At 42.1% G+C, this 20,751-nt stretch overlaps 1 protein-coding gene across 1 annotated transcript in view; it reads right to left on the bottom strand.

Moving 5' to 3' along the window:
* Nucleotides 1-8,320: 8,320 nt before the first annotated feature.
* Nucleotides 8,321-20,751, bottom strand: part of LOC120044350 (junctional adhesion molecule 3B-like) — a 52,368-nt gene continuing 39,937 nt past the window's right edge. Inside the window, exons 2-9 of the mRNA XM_038988970.1 lie at nt 12,517-12,585; nt 12,235-12,348; nt 11,866-12,018; nt 10,881-11,083; nt 10,124-10,223; nt 9,856-9,979; nt 9,577-9,631; nt 8,321-9,481 (exon numbers count right to left, since the gene is read on the bottom strand). Coding sequence (XP_038844898.1) covers nt 9,446-9,481; nt 9,577-9,631; nt 9,856-9,979; nt 10,124-10,223; nt 10,881-11,083; nt 11,866-12,018; nt 12,235-12,348; nt 12,517-12,585 — 854 coding nt within the window. The 3' untranslated portion in view covers nt 8,321-9,445. The remainder of the gene's footprint in view (nt 9,482-9,576; nt 9,632-9,855; nt 9,980-10,123; nt 10,224-10,880; nt 11,084-11,865; nt 12,019-12,234; nt 12,349-12,516; nt 12,586-20,751) is intronic.

Below are 20,751 nucleotides of genomic sequence, written 5' to 3'. Positions count from 1 at the left end.
TTTCGTCACCAATGTTTATTGAAAACAAATACATTTGCACAATGAGCACGTGTCTGTCAAATGCATCGTTACAGTTGTTGGTTAGCTAACTAGCTAATTTTTGCCATATTAGCATTGACATGAAATCAGTCAAAACAAGGCATGGTGTCAATGAACAAGATGAAACGAGCCACTTACGTTTCCACACGTCAGTTTCTTGTCATTCTTGCTAGTAATCTGGCCATCCAGAATCACAACACAGCAGACTTCTACCCCATGGAAGCCTGCACATTGTTTTTGTGAGGTTGTCAGCTAAGCCATCTATGGGACTTGTTCTTTACTGTTCTAGTGTGGTTGTGAACTAGACAATTTGAATTAGCAATTGTCCTAAAAGGAAATGTGTGCCATGTGTTACAGAGTACATATGGGTGCCATTCTGTTCAATAGCAATTATGTAGCTTGCCAGTACCTGGTCCATAACAGGTTGGAAAACACTGTTGTAAATGTCTGATTATTTGTTCTCCCTGAAAGGAGCCCAGAATAAAGAGAGGAGGGTAAGGATCTATAAGTTCTTGCTGGAGCACTTTAGACACCTAGTGCTTTAACATCACCATCAAGATCAAATAAAACATCCTAGGTAAGAGCAACAACTGTGGTACATTGTGTAACAGTATAACTTTAAACCGTCCCCTCGCCCCGACCCGGGCGCGAACCAGGGACCCTCTGCACACATCAACAACTGACACCCACGAAGCGTCGTTACCCATCGCTCCACAAAAGCCGCGGCCCTTGCAGAGCAAGGTGCAACCCTACTTCTAGGTTTCAGAGCAAGTGACGTAACTGATTGAAATGCTACTAGCGCGTACCCGCTAACTAGCTAGCCATTTCACATCCGTTACAATTGCATGGTTCTCCCCAAAGAATGTAAGAGTGGCGATGTGCCACCTTGTGGACTGGCTGCATCACTATGTAAATACAAAAAATATATATATTGCATTTTTTACTTGATTTGTTATCATTTAAGGACATTTTGTTTATTCTACATTGCAGGAAATGGCAGTTAGTTGCAAAATCTGAATGCATGCTTTGTGGATGGGGAGCTGCCCCTGGACAGTGATGGGGCGGCGGTGCTAGCCGAGACCTTTGGGATCCTCAGCCTCAAGGAGATCAAGCCGTCAGCGCTGTGGGGCGGCAGGGGCTGGTGGCGACGAGTAGATTGCCAAGGTGGACCAGAAGAAGGTGGTTTCATAGGTACGTTAAACTTTGAATATTGGTACTATTAAAAATAGATTATGATAATTGTACTAGAAATAATACAAAAGGGTACCATTTGGTTGCAATTGAAGCTTTGTTTATTTATTTACTTTTACAAGCAACATGTCTTAATAGTACACACAGTGTTGTATTATAAAACAATTGCTGTAGTTGTGATAATATTGATGATATCACTCTTTATGTCATTTATATCCAGTGACTTACAATAAACATGCATTTGTCCCACACAGTACTTAAAACCACAACTTGTGTTCCCGAGCCACTAGAGGGCGCCAACGGCTAACTAACAAACCCCCATCCATCCTTTCACCCACCCACATCCAGAAGAAAGATTTCATCGATAACATGATTCCCATCATCATCAATCTGAAGAGCATGCTGAAACAGAAGCGCTGGCCAGTTCGGAAGGACATCATGGGCTGCCTCCAGGTAAGGCAGCGAGAGAGGACAGCCATCCTCATGACATGTAGTCCATTGTCAAGGATAATGTCCCTGATAACGACCTTAGAAATTATACTGAACAAAAATATAAACGCAACAGTTTCAAAGATTTTACTGAGTTACAATTCATATAAGGAAATCAGTCAATTGAAATAAATAAATTAGGCTCTAATCTATGGATTTGTGGATTTCATTCACATGACTGGGAGTACAGTTATGCATCTGTTGGTCACAGATACCTTAAAAAAGGTAGGGAGACATCGGTGGCATTGTGTTGTGACAACTACATATTTTAGTGGCCTTTTGTCCCCAGCACAAGATGCACCTGTATAATGATCATGTTCTTTAATCAGCTTCTTGATATGCCACACCCATCAGGTGTATGGATTATCTTGATTAAGTAGAAGTGCTCACTAACAGGTATTTAAACACATTGAGAGAAATGTTTGTGTGTATGTAAAATGTATTGTATGTTATTTCAACTCATTTACATTTATTTTACTTTTTTTGTTCAGTGTTGAAACGTAAAGTCAATTTAAACTTAAATGTTTAAAACACATTTTGAAGAGTAATAACTTAAGACTACGCATGGTTTGCCATACAAAATGTATCCCGGACTACCGCAGCAACACAGGGACATAATAGCCTACAAACAGTCCGGAGTCCCACTCTTGATAATACCATCATAGAACCCCCCCCCCCCCCCCCCCCCCCCCCCCCCCCTCCCCCTCCCCCCCTTTGAGCTATGCAGTCTGCAATCCCATTCTGTTCGCCTCACATAACCCACGCTGTATTTTAAAAACTATACATTCTAAAAACACTTAACAAGACTAGCTAGGCCAACGAAAGAGGACATGGACATTAACATTTTAAATGTAACTTTTTAAGAATATTTAGCTCTCCCAGCTGACGGACCTCCACATGGGGTCTGGGGTGTACACCGCCGTTGGGTTCGCGTGGCAGAACAGCAGTGGATACCTCTCCTAGAAACTGGACAGGAACATCAACTAGGCTATACTCGGATTCAGTTTGATCACTGTAGGTTTTAGCCTGATTCATTACGCAGAACAGAGGAGCACGCTGTGTTTACAAACACTGATAAAGCTTAGCTAATCAATTTGCATGTCCAAGAACACGCTACAACGCGCAGGGCGTTCTGTTCACAAATGCCGGGGAGAAGGCTCGCACTCCCAGCAACCCATCTTACTTGGTTACCCAAATTCCTCCGCACTACCTGTTTTTGTCGCAGGCTGCTTTACCCAGCAGCGAACAGCAACCTCCCCCCGTTAAGGTGAGTGCAATGCGGATACTTGCGAAGGCTATAAGCCTAACATTCATCAAGCCTGAGCTCTCTGCTGTGCTGTGCCTTATCAGTTTCAGAGTCTTGCAAGCAAAAAGTTCATTATTTAGTGACATCATCCCTTACAAGCTGTCCCACAGCTTCACCACAATATGTTGGTTGTTTTTATGTGTTCTAAACCCAGAGGCACAACATCGCGATACTTCCAGGAACGCTTTCGAAATAGACCAAACAGACCAGGCCAAGGTTTTAGGTTTGAGAAGTGAGTGAGAGAAGTGAAAGGTTCTTCCTTTAGTTGTTAATTTTCTCAATCTAAAGGCACAACCTAGATTCAAGCCAATTTCTGAAGTAGTTGAACATGTTACTACTCCAACCTCGTGAAAGTGACAAACTGACACGTTATCATTTGTCAAAAACAATACATTTATGGATTCTTTCAACCCGACTGCCACCCACCCGCCCTTCATCCACACAAGGTTTCAATCCACACAACGTTTCATGACCCTAAACCCGCCCGGGGACTGCAGGTTATGAGTCAACCTGTGCATCACTAATACATCTAAACAGGGCTGAAAAGTGACTGCTAGCAGGAATATATAACTACTTATGGTAATATATACATGTGAACAGGAGAAATATTGACCAGTAGCAGGATAAATACTAATGTTAATGGAAATCAATTAATGAACAGCAGTGTAATGGAGTAATACATCTAATCAATTACCATTGTAGCAGCAGCATAGGTTGTGTCTGAGTGGGTAGAGACCTGTAAATGGGCATAGAATCTGTGTGGATAGTCTGAGGGAGAGCAGTAGTTTTGATCCATTTAAGTCTGTTTGTCTAGCTGAGCCTTGATGCACCGTTACCGCCAGCTGGATGTGAGTATGGAGAACATACAAGGGTCACCAGCATCATCTCATCTCTCGTTTCATGATAAGCATATGGACACATGTAGCCCACATGGACGGAAGCTGGCGAAAATGTAGGCCTACACAAGATAAAAAGGCGATGTCCGTTCACTGTTTTGCTGCTTCCAAACTTGATCTTTTAATAAAGCTTGGGTGAATTTTCAAAGCAGTCTCGAGTCAAAACGTTTATTGCTAGGCTTGGCTACTTGGCGAACGCAATTAGCCTTCATTGAGGGAGGGGTTTTTAATCAAATGAAAGCAAATGGTAAAAAACATGATTTTTTCCCCCCTGTTTATTAATACGAGGGTTACCGGCACACACAAAAACACATCTCCTCTCTGGTTCCATGAGCATAAGGGCACTGTGTGTCACGGCTGTATAGGTTGTGCTTCCGGCTCACAATACATTTTTACCAACCATGTTACTGCTAAGATCTGCTTTTCATTGGTCTAAAATATCCCAATATGCGCTGCATGGAAATGTCACCTTTGCACTTGTTTCAGACACACCTTAAATATTGCCATCCCTCCCACCTCAGCACAAGCGAGCTGATATTAGACAGGTAAATTGCTGAACCTGGCGCATAGGGTGGAAAACGCCAAAGTGCAATTTTTTTACATGCTGAAATTGTAAACTTTATTAATTTTTACTTCACCTTTATTTAACCAGGTAGGCTAGTTGAGAACAAGTTCTCATTTGCAACTGCGACCTGGCCAAGATAAAGCAAAGCAGTTCGACACATACAACACAGAGTGTTTATTCCATGTGTAAATGTGTGTTTGGCACTTGTGCCGCCGTAGCGGCAGCTGAAAATAAAGGCCAAAGTGAAAATTAAACAGAAGTTATGATTAGCTCCCAACAGCTCAAATGGCTTCCTATTTCGCAATAAAGAATCGTTCACTCATGCTGCCAAACATACCCTCGTAAAACTGACCATCCTACCGATCCTCGACTTCGGCGATGTAATTTATAAAATAGCCTCCAACACTCTACTCAACAAATTGGATACAGTCTATCACAGTGCCATCCGTTTTGTCACCAAAGCCCCATAAAATTCATTTTTTTCCCCAAATATAGAAGTATCTATCCCTGTCAATCCTGGTATTACAAATGACGTTTGAAAGATATCTGGCTGTAAAAGATAGAATATGAAGAAATGTCTGAATCAGAATTTCAATAGTCTACAAGCTACATATTTAATTTAATTTGTCACATGCGCCGAATACAACAGGTGTAGGCCTTACAGTGAAATGCTTACTTACAAGCCCTTAACCAACAATGCAGTTTTAAGAAGAAAAATAAATAAGTGTTTAATTACAAAATAAGTAAAAAATTGAAAATAAAAGTAACAAATAATTAAAGAGCAGCAGTAAAATAACAGTAGCGAGGCTGCTTGCCATACGGAACATGAGAGAACAGTCTGTGACTAGGGTGGCTGGAGTCTTTGACAATTTTTAGGGCCTTCCACTAACCCCACCTGGTATAGAGGTTCTGGATGGCAGGAAGCTTGGCCCCAGTTATGTACTGGGTCGTACGCACTGTAGTGCCTTTCGGTCGGAGGCCGAGAAGTTGCCATACCAGGCAGTGATGCAACCAGTCAGGATGCTCTCGATGTTGCAGCTGTGGAACCTTTTGAGGATCTGAGGACCCATGTCAAATCTTTTCAGTCTCCTGAGGGGGAATATGCTTTGTCGTACCCTCTTCATGACTGTCATGGTGTGTTTGGACCATGATAGTTTGTTGGTGACGTGGACACCAAGGAATTTGAAGCTCTCAACCTGCTCCACTACAGCCCCGTCGATGAGAATGGGGGCGTGCTCGGTACTCCTTTTCGTGTAGTCCACAATCATCTCCTTAGTCTTGATCACGTTGAGGGAGAGGTTGTTGTTTCCTCATGAAGCTGGTTGAGTGAATGCCATGAGTAGGCAAAGCTGTCATCAAGGCAAAGGGTGGCTACTTTGAAGAATCTCAAATATAAAATATGTTTTGATTTGTTTAACACTTTTGGTGTTAGATGTCTTCACTATTATTCTAAAATGTAGAAAATAGTCAAAATATAGAAAAACTCTTGAATGAGTAGGTGTGTCCAAACTTTTGACTGGTACTGTATATTTATTGTCACATATCAGTTTGCAAACAATGTAAAAATAATAATATTTCAGTTAATAAAACCGCATACAATTTTTTTTTTGCTTTCTTGAGGAAGACAGCTCCAGAATGGAAGTGTTTCAGCCTTGCTCAGTGCTGTCCGTGGTGGTGGGGCAGCCAGCGGAAAATACGTAGAGTAGGGGTTGGTAATGTTCTCTAGTGGCGCCGTGATTGGCTCAGTGTTCTGTCACTCATGGGGACACTACGTCACCGCAAAATCTACAGGGAGAGCTAGAAAATTCAAGCCCCTTGGGTGCTGCCATAGAGTTACATTAGAAGTGCCCATCCAAGAAGGCTCAAGGTCATTGGCCACAGATAAAATGACGTAAAATCATGTTATATCTACCGTAGCTTTGATTGGACTGATCATGTCAACATCATACTTTCAAAATCTTAACTAGCATTCATAATCATGAATCAAGTCAACAATCTACTGGCAAATCCTTTTCAATCCTTGTCATATGAAGAGAAATTATAGATAAAACGTATCGGTGCTCATCAGCCATTGGACATAAACATTACACAACAAGTTGGAAATCGCAAATTCAACAATGAGTGGTTTGGAAGTAATCAGTGGCAAACTGCAAGCTTTGCAGAGCAATCACTAGCCTGCTATTCAATGGAGAGGGTGTGTGGTCCAAGTCTGGGTTTAAGGTTCTCTTTTCGAAGCTTAAAAGGATAAACATTCACTTGCAACACACCATGGGCCAGAAAAGGTTGAATTCATTGGCCATGCGTCAATCCAGCATGAATTCTTCCGCGTTCAAATTAACTGGAAACTCTGAACTGGGAGTTCAGTGAGTTCAAGACTGGGAACTCGGGGGAAAAAAAGAGCTCCGACTGGCAAAATATGCTTTGAACGGTCATCCAACTTGGAATTCCAAGTCGGGAACTCGGGCCTCTTTCTAGAGCTCCAACCTGAAGATCACTGGCGGCATGATTTGACCTTGTTTTTTTCCAGAGTTCCCAGTTGTCGTGAAAGCACCGTAAATCCACAGAATGCCAGATTTTTAAGAAAACATTTGTCCACAAGGACTGCCATGCCACCTTCCTGTTCAAGTGACCACAGCACAGTAAGGTGAGTCCAAAAATGTATTGTATGCTGCTGCATAAATGATGCCAGGGAGATATGTATACTGTAGCTAAGAAAGTCATACTAAGTGTATGTTGTGTAGTAAGCTGTTAGAAGCCCATGTGCCTCACCCTAATAACTTGGTCCCTTCCCCCCTCATAACTTAGCCTACTGTTCTGACTGGGTGGTGCACATGTAGCCTACAGCCTGTTTGAGAAATGCAATCATCGAATATTGTAAGATTTTTAATTGTCTGCTTATATGCCCCTTATATGCAGTAAATGAGGCTGAATGAACTGTTTCGTTGCCAGACAAGGCTCCGCTGATAGCCAGGTGTAGCGGTGGTAAGGATTCACTCCATGGTGCTGAAAAGAAAGCTCTGCTGTCGGGACAGCTTTATGTAGGCCCTAACAGTTTGTGGACACCGTTTGTCACCATTATAGCGCAATTAATGTATAGTCTAGTGTTGTGTTGTGGCTTTGCTGGCATGCATTGGTGATGAAAAAAAGTTTGCCTCACCAAGATTTACATAGTAACATTACCACTGATGGTGTTTTCAGGTACTGTCACCAATTTACTGACTAAATGAAAGGTCCTTAATGTAGAGAGAAAAGTGCTGCCATTGAGCCACAAATCAATGGCTGGCAGCCCCATGATAAATCCCAACAAGAACAGTGTCCGGGGGTGGCTATTTCCCAGTCACTAAAGTCATCAGTTGGCACTAAGCTCCAAAGCTAGAAGTGCTACTATCTTAAAAGCTGCTAACCTAATGCGGAACCCTACACTTGATCCTAACCAAACTGCTAACCTTATGTCTAACTTTAAAGACCAAAAAGATAATTTCCCAACATAATATCCTTGTTACATGTTACTCAGGTAACATAAACTAAGTTACATTCAGGAAAGGAGTCAGCACCATCTTCAGTGACCGGAGAACAGGTATGCCACATTTTGATCTTTCGACAGATGCCATTTGATGATTAGAACATTGTGATAATGTGTTTGGTTTGACTGTTTTTTTTCTTCACAGGTTCAAAGACTGGGGAAGATGTCACCTGATCAGCAGTAAGTAAAAATTGTAAAGCGTTAAACTATTGTAATGGGTCGAATGTTTCACCTGATTATTCTGGTATTTTCAGAACTCGTGTCAAGGGAATGGAACTTGCAGTCCCCACTCAATAATAAAACAAGACAAATCCAGCAGTAGTTGTTTATTTTTCATGTTCTCTTCTGTCCATACTGAACACATTCGATGTCCTATCTAATATTTTCTGTGTTTATTTTTGTAAATTAAAATCCACCGCACATGTCAGAATATTAGAAGTGAGTTTTATTATTCATAGACATACGGTTTAAGAATTCTCAGAGGATTTGTACCTGGCCTGAGATGGGTGTTACATGAGTCTGGTTCAGAAAATGTAATCAATAAATTAAACATGTGAACACTTGAAAAGCTTGAACCTTTACATGACTTCAATGCCAACCTCCAGCATTGGAGAAATTAAAGGAAAATTTTCAACACTGGATAGATGGAACCTCATGATCTTTGGATTGGAGGAAATGTGATTGGCAGTTAGTATTTGGCTTAGCTAGCCCCAACCACAGAACATGTATTGGAATACATCTTTCACTGTGTATTTACAACTAAATTGTAGGTTTTAAAGAAAGGGCTTGTAAATAACAGCTAGGTTTTGTAATTAGATTTTAGATCAGGAAAGGTGATTGTTTACAGCTGAATACTGAGTGGTTGAAAGTTATATTTTTCCCAAAACCAAATAAAAAAAACAGTATTTTACAAATATTTAAAAAAGTAAACCTTTATCTATAGGCATTTCAAAATTATATTCCATCAAAAATAGTCTGACATTTTGCTGGTAGAAAAAAAAAGTTCTAAATGACAGGTTTTTGAAGCAAATGTTTACAGTAGAAATGTGTTATGTTCGATTTACTTCAGAACTTAGCTAAATACTTTTTCTCCTCCTGGCAGAAGATCTTACATAAATGTTTTTTTTTTTCTCCAGCAGATGATGTTAAAAACCTTTTAAAACATGCAATAACTAACTTAACTCCATAATTTAGCAAAATAAGTTGATTGGTGATAAACGGTCAACAAGTTGGTTTCAAAACTTGTCTGTATCTGTAACGATGGTTAACAGTTCTATATAGATGTGAAAACTTGTTACCTTTGGCAAACTTGAATCATTTCAGACATGCTGAGAGCTCAAGGCACGTACTGTGGCAGCTCACTGGTCATCTCACACACTTAATGAGTTCAGTCCAAAGTACCACACCTTTCACTTCCATGCCCTTCGTCTTCCTCTTCAGATGACAAACGAAGATTTGTGTCGGAAGTCACCCTGAAATAAAAAGGAAGAGCAAGTAAGCTAAAGTTAAAGGACTGCCTAGTTGAACTTTTTTGAGTTAAAAAGAATCGTAGTTTTTCTTTACGCACCTCGTCCTCGGTTCTGACGTAGTCCACTCCTTCTCCTTTGGCTGGTGCTTTGTAACTGTGAAACACAATGGAGACATGATCAGAAGGCATTTATGCTGTTGCAAAAACAACACCATTTCTAGAAAGAATTGTTCCATGCATGTTATAAAACCTTGGGCCGTAAGTTAACCAGGTCAAGTTGTGAAGTCAAGCCTGTTCATAAAGTCTAAATTGGAAAATGTTAAACCTCAATGAGCCATGACCCATCCCTATTGCCGCTCAATAGGAAGTTTCACTCACTTGTTTCCAGTCTGTTTCTGGCTGGCGAAGTAACCACGCTTGTATGCAAAGCAGAGGCCCACTGTTATGCACAATAGCACCACCACCAGCACTCCCAGGATGATCCTGGCAATATTGATATCATCTGGGGAAAAACAACATGAAGAATTGACGTTGAGATACCTTCAACTGTCTCTTTATGAATTGAATACCGGACTACTGGAATGACATGCTTCAACAAACAACATGTGTCTTGTGTACAAATTTGTCAGCTGTCAGACAGACTTACAGATTTCCATCGTCTGCGGTCCACACTCTGAGTGACCCGCGTCGTTCTTTGCTCGGCAGAAGTACTCTGCTGAGTCGTTCATTCTGACAGCACTGAATTTCTGCAGAGGAAAAACCAACAACAGCAAGTCTCAATTACACTCCGTATAACCGGAGTCCTTTCATTCTGGTGTATTTACTGCATGTGGGAAAGTGCAGGCTTATAACGAGGTTCAATTTGAATTACATTGGGGGTGGAACTGTCCCCAAAATGAGTTGCTTTACTGTTCAGATATCCCTTCAGTTCTCGTTGTATGCTGTCTCCCATCGGATTTTAACCCACGATGACGGTCTTGTCCTCTAATTCTAGTCCTGTTACTAATTAGTTGGCTTTCAGTTGGATATGAAAAGCAGATTTGGAAGCATTTGCTGGTGGTCTTCAAAGACAAGCGGCCAATATGAACAGTAGTAGGGTTGTGACTCCCTGGAAGTAAAGCATGTCAGTGACAGCCAGGCCAACCTTTAGAAGCCAGTGTAAAGGTTGAGTGGAGTGAAGGGGCCGAGCCACTGACTATCTGGCTGAGCAGGGGAGAGGGAGTTCAGGAATGTGCCAATGAGGACAGCAGATTCCCCTAATGGCTCAAGCCCCCTCACACCATCAACTGTCACCCCAAAATATCTGCCCCTACCGCTGGGGGCATGGCCACCACCCCCGCAGCCTCGCCCTGCACTACAGTGGCCCCTTCCCTCCCAGTCACTGCACACAAACACACACTCACCAGGGTGCCTGTTTCGGCGTTGAGCGTGTAGGAGGAGTTGATGAACTTAGGGCTGGTCTTGGGGTCATCTGGGATTTCCTCCTTGTTGCGGAACCATTGGTACTGAGACTTGGGGAAACCCTGATCCTCCACGCATCGCAGCTCTGCCGCCGTCCCTACAGGCACCGATTTGGGGACGGCACATTTCGGCACCACTGGCTTCACTGTGGACACAACCACACATTTAGCAATGGCAACATTCAGCATCTGATTGTGTCAAAAACAGCATAGCCCATGATACACACTGAATTATAGTTACTAGGCCAATGAATGATCTCGGAGGGTGGGTATGTGTTTTTTGTCCCATGCCAAACCCTGCCAACACTTTCCATCTTTAGCACTGCGATTTAGCGGAGATGCAGTTTCAGAGGTTTCCCCATATAGCCCAGAACACGCCTTTCGGGCAGGGACGGGCCAGTCAAAAAGCATCCTCATACAGTATGTGTGCCAAAAAGTTGGCGTGACCTAAAACACGGTTTCAGCTTACAGCATCGATAGTTGTAACCACTAATGCAGCTCCGTTTTAGTAAAACAGAGGAAAAACGAGTTCCTGTAAACTGATATGGCTGTTTTAGGGTCATTGTGTTCTGTTCATTGTGTTTTGTATGTTATGTTTCATAGCAACTTTCAAAGCTTCAAGGTTTAAGACTAACGGCAAACATTTTAGCAGTGAAATGATGAGATGCATTAAATAATTGCAACGCAAATGACTGATGGCAAACATGCAATTTCACAGAAGTAGCGGCAATGCTTCCTTCCCCAAACATGTCATTTCAGTCATAGCCACAAGGTGATGCATCTTCGTGTGGGTGTATAGTCTTGAATTTGTTCTGGTTTCAATATTATACCACAGTTTACTGTAGTAATACAACTAATGATGTGCTTCTGGTGCAAAAAAGCTGGTGATGATGTGAAGAAATGCGGCTGGGTGGGATGATAGACCTACCTCTTATGACGAGGTTGATCAAAATCTCATCAAAGGATCTAAAGTCAGTCTGGTCGCTGACCTCGCAACGATAACTGGCTGAGTCTGATCTTGTGGCGTTGGTTATCACCAATGTCGCAGGCTCTCTGATCCTTGCTCTGCCCTCCAAATCTCCTGCAGGAGTAAAAAACATGCTTTAAGTTGCCATTGATTTAATACAGGCATAATTGATGATGAGTACAAAACAATGTCATTCCCTCATTAGTCCAAGTTGTTTGTGTCTGTAAGAGGATTTGAAAATTTTTGGGGGGTTTTGTCACTTTGATATTGATGTTGGAGAAATTAGTGAAGATGCCATTACGACAAAGCACTCCATTGAGTCTGCGTTACCTGAGATTTTCTTCTCAAAGTAGACATAACTGGGCTCCCCATCCTTAATTTTCTTCCATTCGATTCTTGGGTTTTTTGTGGAGATGGACTCTATCAAACAGGACAATTCGATAGCTGCCAGAGGAGACGAGGGAATTAGATGTACGTTTTTTTTTAAAGGAAGAAGCAAAGGATAGATGTTATCTAGTTCTGGTTCCTTAGTGTCATGTCAAGATCAAGCAGGAAATGTCTAACTGATTGTCATGTTGGTGTATACATTACGACATTTCTATTGGCTCTTACATTCAAACTCGTTGGCCCATGGCGCATCATTCGTTGTTTTCAGTATTACTGCCAATACGTTGAAGTAGCCTGCAAAACAGGAAAGGAAGCAACATGAGCCTTACTGCCAAACTTTGCTATTACACACACGTGCAATGTCCATTGGTGGCTGTTTGCAGGGCTGTGGTATGTCAGCTGGCTGTTATGCCTGCATTAGGGATGTTTCTACCCAGTCAGTTCATCCAAAATTCCAGAAACTCAATTAACATCAAACCACTCCATCCCCTTGCTCCCAGTCTACCACCCCACCCAGACACATTCCTCATTCTTTCCAGCGTACCATGACCTGGATCTGTTACCTTCCATTTTTAGTCTGGCGGGGCGAACCAATGCGGGCATATGCAAGGCGAGCTCAGTTTCTGCGCACGGTGGGTAATTGTGCAGGGAGATGCGTGCCCTTCTCGGTGCGAGCTCTCCCGTGCCAGCCTAGCCGCCTGCCCGACCCCTCTCTTTCTTTCTCTCTCTCTCTGCGCCTGACACATGTGCCCATGTAGCAGTAATGGGCCATGAGTGCCCTGGAAACACGCCGCTTTGGTCTGTGACAGAGGGATGTACTGTAAAAAGTAAAATCTAAGCAATCTTAAATGTGTTTTCTTCTGACCAAACTAAATTATCTAACAATGGCAGATAATTTCACTTATTTTAACGAAAAAAATACACACCGTTTTCACATATGTAGACACTGGTTTGGTGCTGGAAATAGTGAATGAGGTTGAAAAGTGATGGAGTTGCAAGTAATTTATCTTGCATGTATTTTAAGATATTTTACCTTAAATCGTCTTATCTTTAAATAAGATAAATTACTTGGAACCCCATCACTTTTCAACCTCATATTCATTATTTCCAGCACCAAACCAGTGTCTACATATGTGAAAACGCCGTGTTTCTATGATCTGTGGTTAAAAAGAGTCCAAAAAAATGTTTCTCTGTGACATCACAGGGTGGGATTAAAAGTTTTTTTTAAATGATTTTCAAAACCTGCAACAAGTTTCTAGCCAGAGGGAGGGTATTTTCTTGCTCCCTACATCACCGTGAATCTCATAGTGTTTGAAAATCACAGTTTTTAAAATGTTTTAACTTATGATGATATAGAACTTTTTAACATTATTGTTTTTTACCAAACGTAGAGACACTGGTTTGTTGCTGGCCTTTTTTTAGGTTAAAATAAGCACAATTATCTGCCAATGATAGTAGATAATTTAGCTTGCTATGAAAAAACCCCCACACATTTTAATAAATGAATTATCACTCAATATAAGATATTTAGGCTTGATTAGATTTCACTTTTTGCAGTGTGCACTGCAGAATCACACAAAGGCCATGCTCCCACACATGCATCCCAATCCAGTCATATACCCATGAATAGTCTCCCTGAGACTAAAGCTTAGGCTCAAGTAGCTGCTAGAGGCCTAAGCCCCCCAATCCATTAAAAAGACAGGAGCCCATTTAGAGCCTTTTACTGTTTTAGAGTTCACCAGGCCTCTGCTGACACAGTGAATTAGCAAAGCACCACACGGTTCTTTCACACAGTAAGGCGAGTCGGTGACCTGAAGAGACAAGTCTTTCTGAAAGCGTAAGGTCACGGATCCTTTGGTAGACCATTCCCCAGGAAATTCTACTCACACCCAGGCATTAAAGTAGGTGTATTTTCTGTGACACTCACCCACTTCCTACTAAGTCAAGGTCAGCTTGCTTTGGTATCATACCAGTTCCCTGCTATCCAATGCATGCATGGTTGAGGGAGCTGTCTGGGGTTGCCTTCTAAAGCAGACAGGGTAAGCTGCTTACCCTAATGTCTCTGAGATCATTACTAGATCACAGCTTGTTTACCTTATGTCGTCAGTTTAAACACCATGCTATACATTGTCCCGCGTTTTGAAAAAGGTGATTATCCGCCCTCGTACATCAATATAAGATTAAACAATTAATGAGATGTAGTAAGGGAGTGATCCGTTTACCCTCACTACTTGGACAGACCAGACTTAGATATGCAGTTTTAGAAACTGTTCTTCGTCCTGTCAGCATTACATGGCAATACAGGAATCTTGATAGCACACAGGGCTGCGGGCCAGAAGGTGGTGGGTTGGCATACCACTGTGGACAAGAGTAGAGGTGGAAAGATTGCCTTTATGGTAAAAAACATTGCATGAATCTATCATCGTATTTGCAGGTCAGAGAAAAAAAATGGCCTTTTAGAAACATTTCACGCAATTGTATTTAATTTTACATATTGGGAGAATATTTTTTAATACCAAACAAATTACTGAAAGTGCAGGCTAAGGATGGACAGAGCAATAGGCCTATGTGTTTATCTTATCATATTTCTGCAATGCCAAATCAGTGTGTCTTGTTTGCAACGAACCTGTCCCTGTTTGTAAACATTTTTATCTGAGCATGGTACTTTCAAAAGTTAGGCCTACCTTTCCACCCTAGGCCGACCAACGCAGAAAAATGTAAGCTTTAACTGCTGGCTACTCTTCTTCTGTGGCTTAACCTAACAAAAAAAGGTCACAAGTGTTTACCGAAAAGCTGTCTGGGTTTAAACAAAAACATTATATTGTACCGAAAGTGAATAGCTTAATCAATTGATAGTGACAGAATTAGATTACTTCTAAAGCAAAGTCTATTTTTTGTCTCCTCGGTTAAAGTTTGTAGCTCAGCCTCCGAATGTCAAAGAAAATTAAACAATGAAAACCCCATATTCATCGGAGTCACATCTTTCCCAGTATTTTACAACTTGTTTCTAGCGTAAAGCATCGCCGACCAAAAATCACTGTTATAGATCAGTTTATATAATCGGATCCATTTTATTTTCTTCAAAATGTTTAGCTAACAAGGGCCTGTGCTTTTTGACATTTTATTTAATAAAAAGGTAGACCTATGGCATACCCTCTCATACCCCCTCAATTCAAGTATTGGTTTTAACTTAACAGCCTGTCACTGACACAGAGGTAAGTGATTTAAAGAGTGCAAGGTGAGTGTAGCATTGACCTACAAATCTATGGATATAGCAGCTTATAGCCTCATTTCGTCTGTCAAACAGCTAGGCCTACCTCTTATTTTTTTTGTTAAATAGGAAGAAATAGGCTCCAACATAAAGCCCTCTTGCTGTTAGTAAAGTCTAATTAAAATGAAGACGGTTTAAATGAATGCCTACTCGAATTTGCCTACATTCAACACCATGAGTTGTCCATTTCCGATTGATTTTGCTGCGGCTGCTGCTTCAAGTTTCAGCACCACAATGCAAGTTAGGCTACTCGGATCTGGCTTATTGTGAGGTCAATAACTCTGATAAATACATCCTGAGCAAGAAACAAATTGTTGTTGAATAAAATCAATTAAAGTAGTAAGCTATCAAAGTTCACATCCAGTCCTCATCTTCGTGCTCTCTTTCTCAAACTGAACAGAACATAGGCTAGTCCCTGCGCAAGATAGTGCATTTTTTTGGACTAGACCTAATCAACAACAAAAAAATTGTAAGAAGCCTTTGACTCTCCTCCTGAACTGCCACCCTAGGCCTCCACAGCACAGCCGTTGGTTAGACAGGACACACATTTCTTTTTTTATCAGCAAGATCAGAGCAGGTCGAGGCTCAGGGTTGGAATATTCATTGCAGTGTTAAATGCAGCCTACTTGTATTTACACCGTCACAGCATCTATGTTAGAAATATAACTTTGCTTCTCCGAGCATGGACTTCGTAAACTATAGCCTATAGATCATTTGATTGAGAACACACTAAATAGCCTATAGGTGCACATGATATTGTGTGCACAGTGGAGAATCAGAGATGAGGGGTGGCATCGGGCACACATCAATATATAGCCGAATGTGGCAGGGGCTACAGTCCATTACGGATTACCAAGGAATACCCAACCATGATCTGCCTAACGATGCCTCTCTACCAGATGAACTCAATGCATTGTATGCATGCTTTGACAACAACTATCGAGCCAGGTGTGAGGGCTGTCAACGACCCAAAGGATTGGGTGATCTTGCCATCTCTGAGGCCGACGTGAGAAGAGTCTTTAAATCAGGTCAACACCCGCAAGGCCGGGGACCCCGACGGTATTCCAGGGAGCGTTCTCAGAGCATGCGCAGAATAGCTGGCAGGCATATTCACGGTAATTTTTAACCTCTCCTGGTCACAGTCTGTAATCTCCACATGTTTTAAGATGACCACAATCATTCCTGTTCCTAAGAACTCTAAGGCTTCATGCTACAATGATTACCGCCCTGTAGTTCTCAGTTCTGTAATAATGAAGTGCTTTGAAAGGCTAGTTATGGAACATAATAACACCACCATCCCAGCCACCCTAGACGCACTCCAATTTGCATACTGCCCCAACAGATCCATAGATGACGCAATCTCAATTGCTTTTCACACTGCCCTCACACACTTAGATACGAGCAATACCTATGTGAGAATGCTGTTCATTGACTACACCATTGTCCCCTCCAAGCTCATGACCAAGCTTAGGACTCTGGGTCTGAACACCTCCCTCTGCAACTGGATACTGGACTTCCTGCCAGGCAGACGCCAGAAGGTGAGGGTAGGCAACGTCACCTCCGCCACGCTGACCCTTAACACAGGGGCCCCACAGGGGTGTGTGCCCAGTCCCCTTCACCCACGATTGTGTGGCCACGCACGACTTCATTATCAAGTTCACTGATGAAACGACGGTCATAGGCCTGATCACCGGCGACGACGAGTCAGCCTACAGGGAGGTCAATGACCTGGCAGTATGGTGCCGGAGCAACAACCTATCCCTCAACGTCAGCAAGACCAAGGAGCTGATTGTGGGTGGGAGCGACGGGGCAGCAGTGGAGCAGGTAGACAGCTTCAAGTTCCTCTGTGTTAAAATCACTGAAGACTTAAAATGGTCCAAACACACACGCACAGTCGTGAAGGTGCGACAGTGCCTCTTCCCCCTCGGGAGGTTGAAAAAAATTGGCATGGGGCCTCAAATCCTCAAAAGGTTCTATAGATGCACATTGACTGGCTGCATCACTGCTTGGTATGGAAATGGCACCGCCCTCCATCACATGGCGCTACAGAGGGTTGTGTGGACAGCCCATAACATCACTGAGGCCGAGCTCCCTGCCATCCAGGACCTCTATATCAGGCGGTGTGAAAAGAAGGCCCAGAAAATTGGCAAAGAAACCAACCACCCAAGCCATAGACTATTATTTCTGCTGCAGCACGGCAAGAGGTACCCCCCCCCCCACACACACACACACACACACACACACACACACACACACACTGTCACTCCAACACACACTCACTCCATCATTTTCTCACTCACACATAATATGTACATACGTTTATACTGACTCTATACACCCACACATCCACTCACATACAAGCTGCTGGTACTCTGTTTCTCTTCTATATTGTTGCCTAGTCTTCTTACCCCTGTACATATCTATCTCCATCACTCCAGTATCCCGGCACATGTAAATATGATATTGGACCTGACTTTTTAAATATTTCCTGTATATAGTATGCTTCCTTACTTAAATACACAATAAAGTATTTCATATTTCTTAATCTTATTTCTCGTGTTTTTTTCTAGTAATACATTGTTATTGATTATTGCACTGTTGGGTTTTGAGTTTGCAAGAAACACATTTTACTGTGCATGTGACATTAAAACTTAATAAGCAACTAATTCTAAAACACAGAAAAATAGAGAAATGGAATCAATGACAAATGACATGATCCTCCCCTGGACTAGGTTTAAAACATACTTAACCCTTCCCTTGACTGAAATTGAAAAAGCATGACCCTCCTCCAGGTAACCATTATGTAGATTTCGATCCATTGCTAAAGTTCAGGAGTGGGAGCGATGGAAAGGTAGCCTAGCGGTTAGCTGCTTGTTCAAATCCCCGAGCTGGCAAGTTGGAAAAAACTTCCGTTCTGCCCTAGAGCAAGGCAGTTGACCCCCACAACAACTGCTCCCTGGGTGACTATGACGTGGATGTCGATTAAGGCAGCCCCCCTTCAGAGACTCAGAGGGGTTGGGTTAAATATGGAAGAGATATTTTGTTTGAAATCATTCAGTTGTGCAACTGACTAGGTATCCCCTTTCCCCTTCTATATTTTACAGTAGGTATGAGGTTCCTTTTTGGATATGCATCCTTCTTTCGACGCTAAACCCACCACTGGTGTGCATGGCCAAAGAGCTCTATTTTCATAACCAAGGGCATGTCTTCTTGTCCCTTGATATTCTGGAATAGAGGAATATGTGAATATGTTTCAGGCTTTGACAAAACAATTTGATGTTTCAATTTAGAAACATAGTAAATTAGCTTTTCAGTCAAGCATTGTTACAGTATTAACAAAATACTGTATTTTATACTGCTTTTATGCCTTGTCACTTCTAATGCTTGTGGGTTTTTTAAAAGGCAAACTGAATAACTTTTTCCTCTCATGGCCTAACTTTTGTTGTTTGTCTGAACTAGAACTGTATGAAATGGATCACATCTCAAGAGACAAAGCCCAAAATGCTGTTATTAAAGATTCATAGCCATTAACATTAGCAATGTGGGGAACATTAAAGTTTCAAAGGCTTACACTAAAGGATTACTCATAGTCCTTCCTTTCAAGTAGTGGTGAATCTTTGAAGTTTTGGGGCTATTTTGCATCCACTATTTTGCTTCCATCTTTAAGACAATAAACCCATATCAGCTTGCCTAAATATATTACTAAGCACAATAGTATTTTGTCTTTGATTTCACCAAACAGCTTTATTTTTGTTTTTACTGGCTAAAAGGCTAGCTAAGGCTGTAAATAAGACAGTATTAGTGCATATTTGGTGCTTAAGTTAGCTTGAAACTCCGATAAAAGGTTGAGGTCTGGCCTAGAAACAACTGTCCAGGAAAAAACTTACAAAAACCCCAGTCAAAAGGAATAACATTAAATTCCCATCTACATCCAGAGCATAACTTTAAAGCCACAACACACTCTTTGGGAGTGCAGAAGGCAGCTTTTAAAACAACATACTAAATAATACTGTGAAAATATACTGTCCCTGACGAGTCCCGACGTTTGGTAATTTACACACAAAATAGTCTAGTCCACAGGCAGGAAGTCTGAATTCCAAATTTTTCCCCTGGTTTGGCAGGCGGGGCTAGCTGAACAATACAAGAGATAGAGCGGATCCAGCAGGCCGGGCCCTTGCTTGAACATACATCCTCTTAACAATGACATCCTCCTTAGCGTTTGCACAGCAACAGATGGAGCTTTCCTGATGGGGGCATTAGCGGATCGGCGGCAGTGGCCAGTAAAGCATTCGGAGTCTAGGCGGCAATGAGGAAGTGATGACTGTGCGCTGTGGGACAGGTATCTCCCGTCTCTCTTCCCCTGTCTGCCACATCCTGCCCTATGACGCCTCTGTCTTCCTGTCTATTCTCTCTCCGCCTTGCTCTGGGAGAGACTCTTCCCAGTGCCATGACGCAGCCCCTGACACCTGCGCCTGAGAGGCTGCTCTAGTGTTTCCCACTGGGTTCATATACAGTGGACGGACAGATCTTTGCAGTGTGTGTGTAGTTTAAGCCCTCAAACCATAAAGGTTCTCTGTGACCTATATTACCCTGTCTTTCCTTCTCTCTTTCCCGTCTTCCTGGCAGGGCACAGCTGTGTGCGATCTGGCAATTTACATGAATGTTTTTTAATATCCCTCGCCCTCCTCAAGAGGGAAGGCTGGTTCTTCTTGGTAATCTTAGTGTAATGCCCTGATAAAATCCCAGGCTTAGCAGTGCTGAATAAAACAATAGCAGAGCAACTGGAGAAAAAAGCCATCCCTTAGCTTAATTTCGAATTATACATGCAGATGACATGGAGCGATGGTGATTGAACTGAAGACGAGAAAGGATGTGAATTGGATCCTAGCTTTCTATGGTGTTTTTCTATTGGGAATTGCACAAATATTTCCCCTTATGGTAGTAAAACAACGTTATAGAGGAGTGTGAAGTCATAAATGGAGGGTTCCAATTAAGCTTCCCAGTTAAATCCCCAAGTGACAACGCTGCCTAGCACCTCAGCAAGATACTCCCATGCCCCTTTGAAAACCACAGACATTAAAGTACCTAGTTTGCAAAGTATCTTCTAGTTGCTGTCTTCAAATATTTTTTTGTGTAATGCACACAAACACGTGATTAGCAATTTGACACATCTCCTCAGTGAACATTCA

Source organism: Salvelinus namaycush, chromosome 3, assembly GCF_016432855.1.
Source record: "Salvelinus namaycush isolate Seneca chromosome 3, SaNama_1.0, whole genome shotgun sequence".
In the NCBI taxonomy this organism is placed as follows: domain Eukaryota; kingdom Metazoa; phylum Chordata; class Actinopteri; order Salmoniformes; family Salmonidae; genus Salvelinus; species Salvelinus namaycush.
Note: the sequence above shows the minus strand (reverse complement) of the source record. Positions and strands in the feature narration are given on the sequence as shown.